Source organism: Euprymna scolopes, chromosome 46 (assembly GCF_053919585.1).
Source record: "Euprymna scolopes isolate OS-2025 chromosome 46, ASM5391958v1, whole genome shotgun sequence".
NCBI classification, from domain to species: domain Eukaryota; kingdom Metazoa; phylum Mollusca; class Cephalopoda; order Sepiida; family Sepiolidae; genus Euprymna; species Euprymna scolopes.
Genome location: NC_136527.1, coordinates 38,363,187 through 38,381,241, shown reverse-complemented (window position 1 = coordinate 38,381,241; position 18,055 = coordinate 38,363,187). Strand labels below are relative to the sequence as shown.

The following is an 18,055-nucleotide window of genomic DNA, read 5'->3' as shown; positions in this document are numbered from 1 at the left end:
CAAAAACATATACCAGAAAGGTGGAGTGTAGTGAGCTCCTAACAATCACAAGAAGAAATTGAGCGATATGGACTAGGTATTACGTTGTCTAAACTGGAATGACAACAATTATGATTAGAGATGCTGTATTGCCTAAAAGGTGGTATATTAAGCTGGTTTAAAACTTATTTGTTTCAAAGTTTAACACTTGTTTCCTTAAGACAGTTTACTTTTCACTGTTCTTTGGAATCTATAATCATTTACTTTATCCTATCAGGGTCAACGGTTTCCTTTCTCCATCCATATATACTTCACCATAACTGATTTTCAATCTCTCCACATATTACATTTTTACATAAGCGTCTGTACATGCACATATTACATCTTTTCAATGTTTCTCTAACCTTACTATTAATGAATGACATGGCTAACCTTACTGTATAATGTTCCACATTTACATAATGATTTTTACATAATCGTCTGTACATGCACATATTCCTGGAGAGTCAAATCACCATTGTTTACTCTTCCATAAGCGGCATGACATGCACAAAATATGGATGGAAATTGGCGAATCACTCTTGAATACTGTATTTGTATCTTGCTCTCTTGTGAAGGGTTTCTCCCATATTTTCCACCTCATTTTGATACATATTGTTTTTGCTTGGTGTTGTAGGAAACAAACTATTATATTGTTTACATTATATAGATTGTAAGAATTGACTGGGTACATATTTAAGCAAATATTAAGAATACTATTAATATTAAGTTATTCTAACAAATATTAAGTTGTTCTAACAAATATTTAGTTATTCTAACAAATATTAAGTTATTCTAACAAATATTTAGTTATTCTAACAAATATTAAGTTATTCTAACAAATATTAAGTTGTTCTAACAAATATTAAGTTGTTCTAACAAATATTAAGTTGTTCTAACAAATATTTAGTTATTCTAACAAATATTAAGTTGTTCTAACAAATATTAAGTTATTCTAACAAATATTAAGTTGTTCTAACAAATATTAAGTTGTTCTAACAAATATTAAGTTGTTCTAACAAATATTAAGTTATTCTAACAAATATTAAGTTGTTCTAACAAATATTAAGTTATTCTAACAAATATTAAGTTGTTCTAACAAATATTAAGTTGTTCTAACAAATATTAAGTTGTTCTAACAAATATTTAGTTATTCTAACAAATATTAAGTTATTCTAACAAATATAAGTTATTCTAACAAATATTTAGTTATTCTAACAAATATTAAGTTATTCTAACAAATATAAGTTATTCTAACAAATATAAGTTATTCTAACAAGTATTAAGTTATTCTAACAAATGGAAACAATGCAGAGATAAGCAGAAAGTACATACAGCGTCTAGAATTCCCAGTCACCCATCTGGTATTAGCCAGACTCAATGTTGCTTAACTTTGGTGACCTGACGAGAACTGGTGTGTCAACACGATAATGCTGTATATATAACTCGAATTGTTCAATTTGCATTTTTGATTGCATATTCTTATTTTTTTCTTTCTCTTGTTCTTCCTTTTTCAAGAAAGACGTTTAACCTATGCAAGCATAAAGTTGACTGTGGAATGAGAAAGGGAAGAGAAAGTATTTTTGCTAGTTTCTCATGATTTTATGGGAGTTTTTTGTGAGTCGGAAACCAGAAACCATTTTGATGATTTTGCACATGTCAGAAAATGATCAGCTTTCAAGTACACAGGAGCATACCACTTCCGCACATGCGTTGAGCATTTTTTTTTACTTTAAACCAGTGAAAATCATTTAAAATTCATACTTTTTTTCATTGTAAACTATGAAGAAATTGTACTGGTCAATGTCTAGAATCTTTCACCTCCCCCGCCTCCCAAAAAGATTTTATGATTACCACTTTTATAAGTTTTCGGGGGTGCTGAAAACGAATATATGCTTTAACAGTGGCGCAGAGAAATAGTTTTCATGATATGAAAAATGTACTTTTTTAAAAAGTGGGGTCTCACTTTTCATTATAAATTTAATGCAAAATGAGCACCCACTTTATGGCAACCCAGTGAGTGGAGATAAAAGTTTTTTTCTAATTTAATCTTTCATTAAAGGCCAAGGATATTAAAAATATTAAAGAGAAAAATCTGCATACAGATACGTGTCATTCCTTATGTTATCAGTGGTGCCCATTTTTGTATATGTAAGCATATACATATTTTTGCTGCAAACTAGTTTTCTGATTATTAAGCAATGTAATTCCTTATGTTATTAGTGGTGGCCAATTCTTTACATTGTATAATATTCGGAAAACGACTTGTTTGTGACAAAGTTTAATGAGATATTCGTTTTCAGCATACAAAAAACCTATAGAAATCGTCATCTGATTGTTAAGGTCAAAAGTAAATAACAATTTACCAAAACGGCTTTCAGGCAGCCCCACCCCAAAAAAATTATCACCGTGTGGCCTGAAAGTGGGTGCTTATTTGGTGCTAGTACACTTATTGATCCGTGCTATTTTTAAAATAGTATTTTCAAATTTAATTAAAGTTCTAGATCTTTTTTTTATTAAATTGTAAGGTTAAAGTACAGAATATGTACAAAGCACCCTCCTCTCCCGATGTTAAGAATCCTTTTTCTAAAATAACATTATTATTTCTACATGGATCAATAAGTGCACTAGTATCGCTCATTTTATATTAAATTTATATAAAAAAAGTGATCCCCACTTTTGGAAAAAGTAATTTCCTCATATCATGAAATCTAATTCACTTTTGAAGTATATATTCGTTTTCAGCACACCTGAAAAACTATAAAAAGGTTTTATTGTAAAGATTTTTTTTTTGCTTTACGTCAGATTCGAGACATTGATCATTGTTTTTTTATGTTTCAGTATTGAAAATAAAATAATAGATTAATGATAATAATCCATAGGGTCTGCCAAACGATTGTGAAAAATGGATCGCATGTTTCCGTGACGTCAGATTTGTGTTAACTATATGAACTATGGAAAAACAGAAGCGACCTAATGATATTTTAAAAACCTTTGTTTATCTTCTTCAAACTGCATTTAATAATTAATCTTTGTTATAATTTTGTTAGGTTTTAAGATTTACACAGTTTAACGATTGATAATATGATAAACATTTGTATATTAAATATGAAATACGATTTTACTGAATGTTCATTTGGTTACCTACGGGGTTCCATATTTTGTTCGGTAAAAAGAGACCAACAAAATATGAGGGGGCTACAAAATGCTTAATATTTGTGCAATAATATTTTCAAATTGGTTTTAATCTGGCGATAAAATAGCTGACAAGAGTCATGTTTATATTAAAAATTAATATTTAATAAAAATTAAACACAAAAAATTAAAAATATTAAATATGAAATACGATTTTACTGAATGTTCATTTGGTTACCTACGGGGTTCCATATTTTGTTCGGTAAAAAGAGACCAACAAAATATGAGGGGGCTACAAAATGCTTAATATTTGTGCAATAATATTTTCAAATTGGTTTTAATCTGACGATACAATAGCTGACAAGAGTCATGTTTATATTAAAAATTAATATTTAATAAAAATTAAACACAATTAATTAAAAATCTATGTTGTAATGGAACATTTTGAAATAATGGTTATCGTTTTAATCTTTTAAAAATAAATAATGTTTACGAAGTTTCTTTTTCTTGGTAATTCAACTGATTATAGCATATATTAATTCGAAAAAAAAAAACACTATTTAAAAAAACATAATATTAAGTTTATATTAATTTTTTGGTACTCCTGCAGTATTTTACCCACCGATTTCACGATCTTAGCCGAGCGTTGATCGACATCCGTCGGAAAACGCCGGAACATGGCGAGCGGTACGTTACTCTTATCAGCCAATCAGGGCGCTTCAAACGAACGCGCAGCAGACGAATAATTTTCATTGAAATTACACACATAGCGTTTCATTTCAGTTATTTTATTGTTCAAAGTATAAATACACAGCCTTTCATTTCAGCTATTTAATTTAGCGATATCAAATCACGGAAGGCTACCCAGTTGGGAAGGAGCTTCTTTCCACATCCTCTGAAAACCCTTTGCTCCCTACTTTGCCTCTACAGTCAGTAGAAAATCTTCCAGTCGGAACTAAACATAAACAGTAATTGTTGTCCCCCCCTACAAACATCACTGAAAAAAAAAAAATAAAAACATTGTTGTTACTGTTTAATAACGTTTTGTTAAAAACAAACAAAAAAAAAACATTGAAGTGTTTATTACTGTTGCTTACCCCCCCCCAAAAAAAAGCTATTAGAAAACAAAATGAACCAAAAAAAAAAATATTTAACAAAATAAATTTATTTTACTTTAAAAAAACACTTTCGGTAAGTGTTTGTGATTTATTTTATCCAAATTTTTTGTGAATAATTTTATCCATTTTGTTGTGTGTGTGTAATATCTTTTCCTTGTAATGTTGTTGCTATTCACATACTTTTAGCGTTCTTGCACCGTAGCTCCGAATTCTCGGCTTTCGTCGGCGTTAACGCCGAAAGCGTTCGTCAACGCTCGGCTAAGATCGTGAAAAAAAACATAATAATATTAAGTTTATATTAATTTTTTAATTGCAACTTCAAGGTAAATTTTTGTTCAATATGTGCATTTAAATTAAAAAAAAAACATATTTTTTTTTACTTATTTGAACTCTTATGTTTCGTAATAAATAGAAATTTCGATAGATTTAAATATAACAATTTCGAAAAAATAAATATGGGGATCACGCACTAAAAAAATATTTCCCCTGCATTTTATATGTAATTTCATTCTACAATAGATGAGTATCGAAAATTTCACGAAAATCTGACGATTAGTTGATTTTTGTTAGATTTATTAAATATGGGTATATTTTCACGTTTGGAATGTCTACTACATGGGAACGTTATTTTAAAGCGTCAATTAATGTAAACACGATTTTCGTCTCGCAATTTCATTATTTTTGTTCGATGAAAAAAACATTTTTTTAATTATTACTAGTTTATTTTGCCCTTCTTTTAAATGGTACAAAAGTTATATTGATAATATTAATTTATAATAACGTTATATCGTTTTACATATAGGGGTGGTGGTAATTCTGTGGTGACTTTTGGCAGTCCCTAATAATCCACTGGGAAGATTATATATAAAAAAGATGAAAACAAAAACCATTAAATAATGAAAAACATTTAAGATCTATATAGTTTTTTTTTATTTTTCGTTTTTTTTTTGTTTTTTTTTTTTGGTAAACAAAATATTTAAAATTAATTAAAATTTTTTTGTAAACAATAAAGAAGCTGTTTTTTTTTTCTTTTTTTACATTTAAGTCAGTATTGAAAAAAACAAACAAACAAACAAACAAACAAACAAACAATCGACAGAGAATTTTTTTTCAATAAATCAACATTTTCATTAGGATTATTCGCTTAATAAATGTAGTTATCTCCCTTACATTTTAACGTATTCTGCAAATGCGCAAAAATCCATACTAAATTCATGTAGTAATACTTACGTTTTTGTTTTATAATCTGCTTTCGATTAACTTTATTTGCTTTTATAAAGGAAACGATTTTTAAAATGTGATTGACTTTACAAGTTCAAGTTTACATTCAAAATGACGAACGGAAGAGCGAGTTCGCAGAAAACAAAATTGAAGAGAAAAAATAAAAAATAAATATTTCGAAATAGAGCCGATCTATTTGGTGAATATCACGGATAAAATTAATATTATTTTATTTAACATTTTAATATTACATGAGAGAGAACATAGAAGTTTCATCTTTATTAATTCTCTAATTCGTTGCACGTGCAATTTAATGGCGGAAACTGATAGTTTTGAAAGCCGCCTTTTCGTATTTTTATTTATTTATTTACTAATTTATTTTTTAGATTCCTGTTGTGGTTTTTTAATTGTGTTTGAAACATTTAAGCTTAAAGTAAATCTGGTTCTGGCGCAGTTTACTAAACACATTAAAAATGGAGATATTGAAAAAGAACCATAGTTAATATCTATACGAAAAGAAAAAGTGCAATGTTTTTACGGCGTCGTTAGAAACTTAAACTGAATCTGAAAGATTAATATCAGATTTTTGGGACTATTTCAGAGATAATTAGTAGAGTCTTAAAATATTGATTTTAAAAAATACATCTTGTTTGTGTAAAAAAGATTAATTAGACCCCCCTCGCCCAAGCAAGTACAATCAATCAACGCATCTGTATTCGTCTAAATTAATAATTAAAAAACATGTACTCATTATTAAAAATAATACCATTTTTCGATTATTTTTCTTAATGGTCCTGGATTTAAATTTTTTAAAATAATTTTCTTTGTTTTTTTTTTTTTTTTGTTTTTGATTCAAATCTTTATTTTTTTTAAATTTTCCTTTGTCTTCAGGATTAAAAAAAATTCTTACTTGATGTCTACACCGTCAATCATCATTCATGCAAGAAAAATATTATAATATTACATTTGAAATTTTCGGGAGAATTTTTATCATTAAAACCACATTAAATATTTTTGAAATGATATTATTTTTTGTGAAAATATTGAATGAATACTGCTTATCATAATGTTCCTGAAATATTAAAAAATAATTTTAATTGTTTACATCTACAATTCTTTATTTTTTTATATAAAAGAAGCAAACAGAAATTCATGAGTTGTTTTTTTAGTTCTTAAATTTTAAATTTAGTAAAATTGTTTTGATTTACAAAAAATTATACATTTTCACTAAAGGTTAAAAAATAACGAGTTCAGTATATTCTGTGATGGTTAATAAAAACTGAAAATTTCATTAAAATCAGTTCATTTCCTGAATTTTGGTGAATTTTTAAATGAAGGTAGGGGGTCAAAATGTTTATGTATTTTGGGGATCGGCCATTCATTTTGCACGTACCTGAGTTTAACTCATCTGAGCCCACTATCGGATTACAGTATTTGCTAATAAAGCTCTCTTCACTTTTCCACACACTTCACCAAGCAAACAAACGCTACATAATAAGCTGTGGCATATTCTTAACTCAATATTGGTTTAGTGTTCTCTCTGCTTCTCGCTACTTAACATGGTGTCAGTGGGATTTCTCTCTTTGGAATGACCCATATGTGATAATCCTTATGGTAAGTAACCGATACTTGCTAGATATCGGTTATTACCATAGTGAGGTTGTAGGATGGACGGAGATTGACGAGAGAGAGAGAACGAACGAGGAATATCGTGCTCGGTGGATATCAGACTGACCACTACCCCGGATGTCGCCAGGGGCCGTAACCCTGTGACACAGGCGGTGGTCTCCCTTTATTTGGTAAAGACATTACAATGCTCTCTTTTTCTTTTTTTCTTTTTTTTTTTAAAGTTTATTTTATTATTATTTTTTTTTATATTCATCAAGGAGTTTGTTCATGCGTGGTGTGACTGGAGTGTTTGCGTTGCTGGGTTGGAGGGAAGCATCTGTCAACCTAAGGGAAAGAAAATGATAATTATGCAATATTATGTACAGGGGTATTTGTAGCATTTACCAATCAAATCTTTTGGGTGACCGTCTTGTGCGGCCTGAGCGTCTGAGGTTTGAAGAGTGTTGTCCCTGGTTTTCTTTAGATTTTGGTGATGCTGTCACATGCATGTGTCCCTCATCTTCAGATGAAGAGTATTCAGGTGGGTCATGTGTGAGGTTTCTTAGTGGCTGAGGGATTTTTTTGAAGAAGCTGGCATTTCTTGTAATTTGGTTGTCCTTGTGTGTGGCAGTAATCATGGATCCCATTTTTTTGTTATGGTTAATGGGTTAGGTTGATAGGGGGTGTGTGCCTTTGAAGTGTGGTCGCTTTTTACAACGACGGTGTCACCCACACTCAGATTATTGGGCTTTACGTATACTTTTCTGTCAGCATATTTCTTTATTGTTTTTTTGCCTTGAGTGTCACGTACCCTAATGCTATGGTCTCCAGCTATAGGTGCAACTAGATGTGGCAGGCGGTTTTTTATGGTCCGGCCAAATAGAATTGAGGCTGGGGAAACACCGGTGGTGCAGTGCGGTGTCGTTCGGTAATCTAACAGGAATTTGAATAGCTCCTGCTTCCAGCTTTGGCCTTTGATTAAGGCGGCTTTGATGGATTTTTTTACAGTGCGCATGAAGCGTTCTGTTTCAGCATTGGCCTGGGGCCATAGAGGTGTTATCTTCCTGTGTCTGAAACCGGTGACAGAGGCGTAGGTTTTGAAATCATGGCTGTTGAATGGTGGGCCATTGTCTGTTTTGAGGGATACTGGTACCCCGAATTCGGCAAATATCTTGTCTAAACGGGGTATGACCGAGTTTGTTGAGATAGAGTCCAGGATATCGACAACAACGTAGCGTGAGTACTCGTCTGTGACAACAAGAAGATATTTCCCATTCTGGAGATGTCCAAAGTCAGCACTAACCTCTGTCCATAGGGCTGCTGGTAGTGGGGACATTTTCTGCGGCTCCCTTGCCGTTTTGTGAGTGCTGATCTGACAGGTGTGACAGTTCCTGATGTTTTCTTCTACTAAAGGCTGCATGTTTTTAAACCATACTTTTTCCCGGAGGAGGGCCGTGGATTTCACGACGCCTTGATAGCCGGCATGGGCTATTTTGGCAGCTCTGTTTTGTAGGGTCTCAGGTAGCACTATCCGGCGCCCTTTCAGAATGATACTGTCCTCATGTGCTAGTGATAGTTCATCACGGTTGGCATGTAGGGTGAGAAACGTGGCTTTGTTTATGCCGTCATTGGCACCTTGCCATTTGTTGGTGAGGATGGCTTGAATGACTGCAGTGAGCGTCTAATCTTTTGCAGTTTCCATTGCAACTTCATCAATTGTCATTGCTTTGGGGGTCGACGTTGAGAGAATATAGTTTATATACTCCTCCGCTATTTTCTGCTCCCTGTTGCTTGGTGGTAGATGTACTGGATGGCGGCTGAGATAGTCGGCTGGGTTGTCATGACCTGGTCGGTATGTGACAGTCATATTGTATGGCTGTGTTCTCAAAACCCAACATTCAATGCGCGCAGATAGTTGGGAGCGGGTGTTATTAAAGATCGATGTTAAGGGCTTATGATCTGTGTGAACCGTGAATGGGGCCCCAAAGATATATATGTGAAAGTGTTCACATGCCCACGTGATGGCGAGGGCCTCCCGCTCTGTTTGAGAGTATCTTTGTTCAACTGTGGATAGTGCTCGGCTTGCAAATTGTACTACCCGCCCGTCTTGTGATAGTACAGCAGATATGCCTACAACACTGGCATCGGTATATATCTCAGTATGTTTGTTAGGGTCGAAGTAGGCAAGTGAGCATGCTTTACTCAAAGCCTCCTTGAGGTTTTTTAAACATTCAGTGTGGTGCTCAGTCCAGGACCACTGAGTGTTTTTTTTTGTTAGCTGACGCAGTTCATGAGTCAGGGTTGCGTAGTCTGGAATGAATTGTGCACCGCAAAAGTTGGTCATCCCCAACAAACTTCTGACTTCTGATGCGTTTTGGGGGTTTGGTAATTCGAGGATTGTTTTTATTTTACGGTTACTTGGGCTGATGCCTTCATTACCGAATGTGTGTCCGAGGAATTCCAATGACCTCTTGTTGTATTCACATTTGCTGCTATTCAGTGTTAGGCCTTTTTCGCGTAGCCGTTGAAATACTTTCTGGAGATTTCCGTCGTGGTCTTGCTGGTCCAATCCAAAGCAAAGAATGTCATCACTGATGTTGATGGCTCCTTCAATCCCTGCGAGTGCCTGGCTAATCTCTTCCTGAAATATTTCGCTGGCGGAGTTGACACCGAAAAATAGTCTTTTGTATCTATATAGGCCCAGGTGTGTTGCGAACGTGGTAATGTATCGGGATTCTTCAGCTAGTTCCTACTGGTTGTAGCCCTGATTGGTCTAACTTGCTAAAGACACTGGCTCCCGATAGAATGGCCTTCAGCTCATCAAGTGTGGGGGTAGGGTGACGTTCCCTTTTGATAGCTTTGTTTGCCGCTCTCATATCAATGCAAACTCTGATTTTACTTTGGTCTTTCTTAGGTACCACCACAATAGGGGATACCCACGGGGTTGGTCCTTCCGCTTTTTCAATCACCCCCAGTTTCTCGTCTTTCTGTATTAGCTCTTCTATGTCCTTCCTTACATGAAAGGGGACTCTGCGGTATCTCTGAGCGATGGGTGGTATATTTTCATCTATGTGCAGATGGACTTTTTTCTCTTTAAGTTTACCTAAGCCATTGAATAGGTCTGCATAGTCCTCCAAAAGCTTAAGAGTTGTCTGCGGGATTTGTGTGTCAGAGTTGCTGATGTGGTTAACTGGGAGCTTTTTTGCTGATAAAAGTTTAAGCTTTTCACGTGTTTCCCAGCCAATGATAGGTTTTTCTGGGCTTTTTATTACATGTATGTTAGCTTGGCAGGAGATGCCCCCAAACTCTAGGAGGGTCCTAAATTGGCCTAGAACTGGAGTAGTTTGCTTGACCCCAAATCCAGATATCACAGTTTTTGTCGGTCGGAGACATGGTGTCGGTTTTAAACACTTGAAATCTGCTTCAGACAAAATATTGATAGTGGCTCCTGAGTCGGCTAACACATTGAACGTTTGGTGGCTATTGCCAAAAGATATATCAAAACAGGGAAGATTTTTCATCTTACCTGTATGAAACACATATTCTGTGTCACTGCCGCTGGTTGAGTCCTGCTGGTTGTCCTCGATGCAGTTCACCGGTCGGCGGCTGGTTTGGACTTGTGGATGTGGAAGACGATTTGTCCTACATTGTCTGTCCTCGTCGTTCATTTTTCTAAAACAGACAGAGGCGAAGTGCCCCCATCTCCGGCAATAAGTGCATTGGCTCTGGAATGCTGGGCAAGACGTTTGTCCTCGTTCATGTGGATATTTTCCATTGCAATTCCTGCACCGAATTTGCCGGGGACAGTCACGTGTCTGTCGCTGTCCGTACGTGACTTTGTTTACTACTGCAGTAGTAGTTTGTATTGTCGTGTCCTCTAAGCGCATTTGTTGTAGGTGCGCTGTTATTGTTTCCGTCGTCCTGGCATAATTTATCAAGTCGTGTAGTGACATGTTAGAATTTATTAAACCCTTTTGCCGGACTTTTTCTGATGAACAGCCTGTTATCAGTTGAGACTTTATCTCAGCGTTTGCGTCTGCAAAGTGACATGTAGCTGCTGCTTCTTTCAATTTCCGGTAGAAGTCCTCTACATTCGGCGTGGTTTGTTTGATGTTACGGAATACAAATCGGTTGTATTCCGTGTTATTTTGGGGGTTGAAATGAGCCTGTACAGCCGAGACGAGTTTGTCGAAGTGGGTTTCGTTTTCTCCTGGTGTGGTCTGTTCGGCTGGTAATTCGTCAATGAGGTCGTTCATCGCCTCACCAACAAACGTTAGCAAAATTGCTTTTTGTCTTTTATCGATCTCTATGTCGTGGGCGATAAAATAGTTCCTCAATCTGCTAATGTATTTCGTCCATCTTGCTGTTTTGGCTTCTGACTCGCAGTCGAATTCCGGGTAGTGAGGTAGGGCAGCCATGTTTGTTTTGCAACACGTGTGACTGTTTGTTGTTGTTTTTTTTCGTGTTTTCTTATGTCTATTTTTGTAAATTACTCTATCCTCGTCGCCAATGTGATAATCCTTATGGTAAGTAACCGATACTTGCTAGGTATCGGTTATTACCATAGTGAGGTTGTAGGATGGACGGAGATTGACGAGAGAGAGAAAACGAACGAGGAATATCGTGCTCGTTGGATATCAGACTGACCACTACCCCGGATGTTGCCAGGGGCCGTAACTCCTGTGACACCTGCGGTGGTCTCCCTTTATTTGGTAAAGACATTACACCATATATACTCAGTCAACATTTCCAACACATGTTTGGCAAAAAACCATGCAGTATAATACTCTAAACTCTAGACTTATATACATGCTCGTCCATACAGAAGAGGCATTTATCGGACCACGTAGATTAAAACAAGATTAGAATTTTGACAAAACCTATTCATCAACTAAATGTAAATGGATGGCGATTTGCAAGAAAACTGGGTGCTTGCCAAACTAACATGGGAGAACTACGCAGTCACAGTGACACAGTACTTTGAAACAAAACAGAACATCATAAACCAATGGTAAAAATACACAACTTAGGTAGGTGGAAGAGGAACCGATCGATCTGAATAAAAGCATTAAAATACATAATGTACCCAGGTACGTAGAAGAGTAATTTATCGAACAAAAAAAAACATTAAATACAGAATGTGCTGACAAAAGAATAACTCTCTTCTATGCCTTCCGGAAGCGAATTACTTCCCTTTCCGGAAGCGAATTATTTCCCTTTAGTTTTTATCCTATGTATGAAATGTAGAACACGTGGACTCGCTTCTCCGCGTTGTTCTTAGTGAAATAAAGCTTACTTTAAGCTCACTCAGTTCTCCTGTCCTATTTATCACAATTTATTTCACTAAAGAACTATGGAGAAGTACCTGAACCCGAACGCCTTGATTTGGAACCCACAAAGGCGGACGCAGCCGATATATGGCGACACTGGAAGAGGTCGTTTGTTATATTTATCGAGGCAGTTAGTGGTCCGCAACTGACAGACGAGTAAAAACTCAATTTATTAATCAACCTGGTGTCTCCAGCGATTTATAAACACATTTCTGACGTTAATGACTACCAGACAGCTATGAACACCCTAGAAGAGGTTTTTGTTCAACCTAAAAACAGCATCTTCTGTCGTCATTTACTGGCAACTTGAAAGCGTGGACCAGTATTTACAGTCCTTAAAAGAACTTGCTAAGGATTGTGACTTTCAGGCTGTGTCGGCGATACAAGCGAGGGATGAATACATCAGGGATGCATTCATAAACCGAATCAAGCAATCCCACATCAGACAGAGGCTCCTGGAGAACAAGAAACTCGACCTGCATACTGCGTTCGACCAGGCTCTCACGCTTGAGACAGCTCAAAAACAGTTGTCATCGTACGCTCAGTCGAACTCCTTGACTGCGTCAATATTTGCAGTCGGAACGGAAGAAGACGACAACCAGTTTAGATGCGAGGAGCAACCCACAGTAGCGTCACTCTCAGGACAGAAATGCTTCTTCTGTGGAAATCCAAGGCATGACCGGGCGAGGTGCACCGCCAGAAATTCTTTTTGCAAAAACTGTAAGAAGAAAGGGCATTTCGCTCGTGTCTGCAGATCGCCAACGGCTGCTGCTGCTGCTATAAACTACGGCGAGTCTCTTCTTGTTTCGTCAGTTCCTTCTCTTAACTTTTTGGAGAGTCTCTCTTATTCGTCCTTATGGGGAAAAATCAAAGGTGAACATATGAGGATACTCATCGATACTGGGAGCTCAGAAAAGTTTATCCATCCTGACAAAGTTAAGGTACTCGGGTTAACGGTCCTGCCAAGTTCCGAGAAGATTTTGATGGCTAGCAGTTCTCATTCGTCCTCTACTCCCGGTCATTGTGTTGTATCTCTGGGTCTGAATGGAAGGGAGTACGATAATGTCAAGTTATCGATTATGGCCAACCTGTGCAGTGATGTAATTCTCGGACATACATTTCTGAACCAACACTCGTCGGTAGAAATACCTTTCGGAGGACCCCTCCCCCCTCTCACTGTTTGTGGGTTTACCGCCATTAAAAATGTCCATTACCCGTCTCTCTTTACAAACTTAACCCCAGACTGTCGCCCAGTTGCGATTAAATCCAGGAGACATACCCTACCAGATGCCAAATTTATTAAATCGGAAATAACCCGCATGCTAACGGAAGGTATTATAGAGCCCTCTCAATCTCCATGGCGAGCCCAAACGCTCGTAGTGACTCCTGAGAATCACAAGAAGAGACTTGTTGTGGATTACTCTCAAACGATAAACCGTTTCACTCTCCTAGATGCTTATCCTCTTCCTCGAATGGGGGACATGGTAAATGAGATTGCCACTTATCAAGTGTTTAGCACTCTTGATCTAACTAGTGCTTATCATCAAGTTGCAATCAAGCCAGAAGAACGAAAATACACAGCCTTCGAAGCTTCTGGATCCCTGTACCAGTTTCGGCGAATTCCGTTTGGAGTAACCAATGGAGTACTTAGCTTCCAACGAGTAATCGACGATATCATCAAACGAGAAGACCTCCGAGGAACCTTCGCCTACATCGACAATGTTACAGTTTGTGGAGAAAATCAGGCAGATCATGATGCTAATTTAAAATGTTTTATGAAGGCTGTAGAGAAATATGAACTGACACTGAATGAAAGCAAGTGTCACTACTCTCTTGTTTCACTAGACTTGCTCGGCTATACAATAAGCAAAGGCGATCCGAAAATGGCGACATTTACTGCTCGGGAAGCATTTTAAGCTAACCACTGACCAAAAGTCTGTCTCTTGTATGTTCGACCCTAAAGGAAAGAGCTAAATAAAAAATGAAAAGATAACAAGATGGAAGTTAGAACTTGCCTGTTTTAGCTATGATATTGTCTATCGACCAGGGAAACAAAATGTTACTGCAGACACTCTGTCTCGAATTTGTTCTTCCGCCACCTCCGCTGACAAATTACACTCATTACACACAGACTTATGCCATCCGGGGGTAACCAGGATGCTACATTTCATCAAAACCAAAAATCTGCCGTGCTCTGTGGAGGAGGTGAGAGCTGTTTCGAAGACTTGCCGGGTATGTTCTGAAGTAAAACCTAGGTTCTTTAAGTTGGCACCTCAGATTCTCATTAAAGCAAGTCAACCATTCGAAAGAATAAGCGTGGACTTCAAAGGGTCGTTACCCTCAAATTCTCGCAACCGTTACCTTCTGACAGTTGTTGAATTCTCTCGTTTCCCCTTCGCATTCCCCTGTGCCGACATCTCAGCTGCTACTGTCCGAAAACACCTAATTAGCATATTCTCCATGTTTGGAAATCCTTCCTTTGTACATTCTGATCGTGGAACAGCCTTCATGTCAGACGAACTAAGAGAATTCTTACTTTCTCGTGGCATTGCTACTAGCAGAACAACTGCCTTCAATCCTCAAGGTAATGGACAAGTGGAAAGATATAACGGTATTATCTGGCAAACAGTGAGTCTAGCTCTACGCTCAAGAAATCTCCATGTTACAAATTGGGAAAGTGTGCTAGATGTAGCCCTCCACAGCATCCGCTCATTGCTTTCCACCTCTACGAACAGCACTCCTCACGAACGTCTCTTTAATTTCCAAAGGAAATCAGCTACTGGAAATTCTATTCCCACCTGGCTAACAAATGCTAAATCTGTTCTTTTAAAGCGACATGTACGCGGGAGCAAATACGAGCCCCTAGTCGAGCCTGTAGACCTACTTGAAGTCAATCCTAGCTATGCTCATATCCGTTTCAATAACGGACGGGAGACGACAGTGTCCCTACGCCACTTATCTCCATTGGGTGATAGATCGAGCATTCTAGAGGCAGAAATAGATCCCGTGCCGGAGAACCAACAGCTACAGGACGTACCTCAGCAGCCTGATTCGGACCCCCTGCCACGAGTGCACGAAAACTCTTCCCTCGAGAATTCGGTTCCTACTTCTCCCCAATCAGACGATCCATAGAGGAGATCATCGGAGGACAATGAGGTGCCGAATCTTCGACGCTCTACTAGAGTTCGTCGAAGCCCCCAATATTTAGCTGAAAACTATCTGCTTTGAACTTTTCTTTTCTCTTTTGCTTTGCAGCTTAAACAGAAAACCGCTCCTGCAGTTCCTGGTAACTCTATATCCTAAGATCATCATACGGCCTCGGATTCCTCTGAGTTGCGGAGAATGTGCTGACAAAAGAAGAACTCTCTTCTATGCCTTCTGGAAGGGAATTACTTCCCTTACCGGAAGCAAATTATTTCCCTTTAGTTTTTATCCTATGTATGAAATGTAGAACACGTGGACTCGCTTCTCCACGTTGTTCTTAGTGAAATAAAGCTTACTTTAAGCTCACTCAGTTCTCCTGTCCTATTTATCACACATAACTTATTCAGGTAGGTAGAAGAGTAATTTCTCAAACCGAATAAAATCATTAAAACACATAACTTATCCAGGTAGGTAGAAGAGTAACTTATCGAAATAAATAAAAGCATTAAAATACATAAATTATCCAGATAGGTAGAAGAGTAAGTTGTCGAACCAAATAAAATCATTAAAATACAAAACTTATTCAGGTAGGTAGAAGAGTAACTTATCAAACAAAATAACAGCTTTAGAATACACAACTTATCTAGGTAGGTAGAAGAGTAAGTTATCAAACCAAATAAAAACGTTAAAATACTAAGCCTATCGAGGTAGGCAGAAGAGTATTTAATCGAACTGAATAAAAGCATAAAAATAGAAAACTTATCCAGGTAGGTAGAAGAGTAATTTATCGAAGCGAATAAAAGCATTAAGATACATAACTTATCTAGACAGGTAGAAAAGTAACTTATAAAACTGAATAAACTTGTCAGACTGAATAAAAGCATTAAAATACATAACTTATCCAGGTAGGTAGAAGAGTAACTTATAAAACTGAATAAAAGCATTAAAATACATAACTTATCCAGGTAGGTAGAAGAGTAACTTATCGAACGAAATAAAAACATTAAAATACATAACTTAACCAGGTAGGTAGAAGAGTAATTTATCAAACCAAATAAAATCATTAAAATACATAACTTATACAGGTAGGTAGAAGAGTAACTTATTGAACTGAATAAAAGCATTGAAATACATAACATATCCATTTAGGTAGAAGAGTAACTTATCAAACCGAATAAAAGCATTAAAATACAAAACTTTTCCGGGTAGGTAGAAGAGTAAGTTATCGAACCGCATAAAAGCATTAAAATACATAACTTATCCAGGTAGGTAGAAGAGTAATTTAGTGAACGGAATAAAAGGATTAAAATACATAACTTATCCAAGTAGGTAGAAGAGTAACTTATCGAACCGATTAAAAGCATTAAAATACATAACTAATCCAGGTAGGTAGAAGAGTAACTTACAAACCTAATAAAAGCATTAAAATACATAACTAATCCAGATAGGAAGAAGAGTAACTTATCAAACTGAATAAAAACATTAAAATTCATGACTTATCCAGGTAGGTAGAAGAGTAACTAACTAAAAGCATTAAAATCCAGGTAGGTAGAAGAGTAACATCTTGCTGTTTTTTTTTTGTTTGTTTATTGTTAACAAAACTCGTCAAAACGGTGAATTGTTATTTTTAATTATTTTGAATGCAACTTTTTATTACAAAATATTTTTCTACTTTTTTTTATTGCAACGAAATGAAGATACACAAGAAAATAATTAAAACTAATTATTGCAGTAATTAAAAAAAAAAAGTGACAAAGGCGAGATGTTACTCTTACCTACCTAAAGCTAAGCATTGCAATAATTAAAAAAAAAAATAGAAAAATACAGAAGTTTTGTTTCGTTTTAGTCATTTTTCACTTTATTTTTTGTTGCGGTTAAAAGTGAAAATCCAGGAGAAAATAATTAAAATTAATTATTGCAGTAATTCAAAAAAAAAAAAAAAAAAAAAAAAGAAGTTTCGTTTCGTTTTCGTTTTATTATGATCGGATTTCATGTTTTCGTTCTTACATCAAGTTGCGCTTCTTGATACAACTTTGAGACCTTTTTCGTCGTGGAAGGTAAGAAGCCTTTATTTTACTAATTATCTTTGAAATGCTCCCAGAAAACTAGTTTTTTTTTTTTTCAGGAGATTTTCGGGTTTTACAAGGAATTTATTTAATTTTTAAATTTAGCTGAATTTGTCAGTTTCTGACGCCGTAAAAAAATTTTCACTTGTGATTTTTAAATTTAATCTTTCAAACGCAATAAAAAAAATCGGAAAATCTATGAATAAAAAAAATGTACGCCAGCTTTCAAACTATTAGTTTCCGCCAACAAAATAGAGAATTAAAAAAGATGAATAAATAAATACAAATACGAAAAGGCGGCTTTAGAGACTATCAGTTTCCGCCATTAAATTGCACGTGCAACGAATTAGAGAATTAATAAATATGAAATTTGTAATCTGTTCTCTCTCATGTAAATATTAAAATGTTAAATAAA

General features: G+C 35.9%; 1 protein-coding gene across 1 annotated transcript; it reads right to left on the bottom strand.

Annotated features, from left to right (window-relative positions):
* Positions 1 to 9,838: 9,838 nt before the first annotated feature.
* Positions 9,839 to 11,518, bottom strand: LOC145270097 (uncharacterized). The gene has a single exon (XM_080125700.1). It carries the CDS (start codon positions 11,516 to 11,518, stop codon positions 9,839 to 9,841), a length of 1,680 nt encoding a protein of 559 aa, XP_079981826.1.
* Positions 11,519 to 18,055: the final 6,537 nt, after the last annotated feature.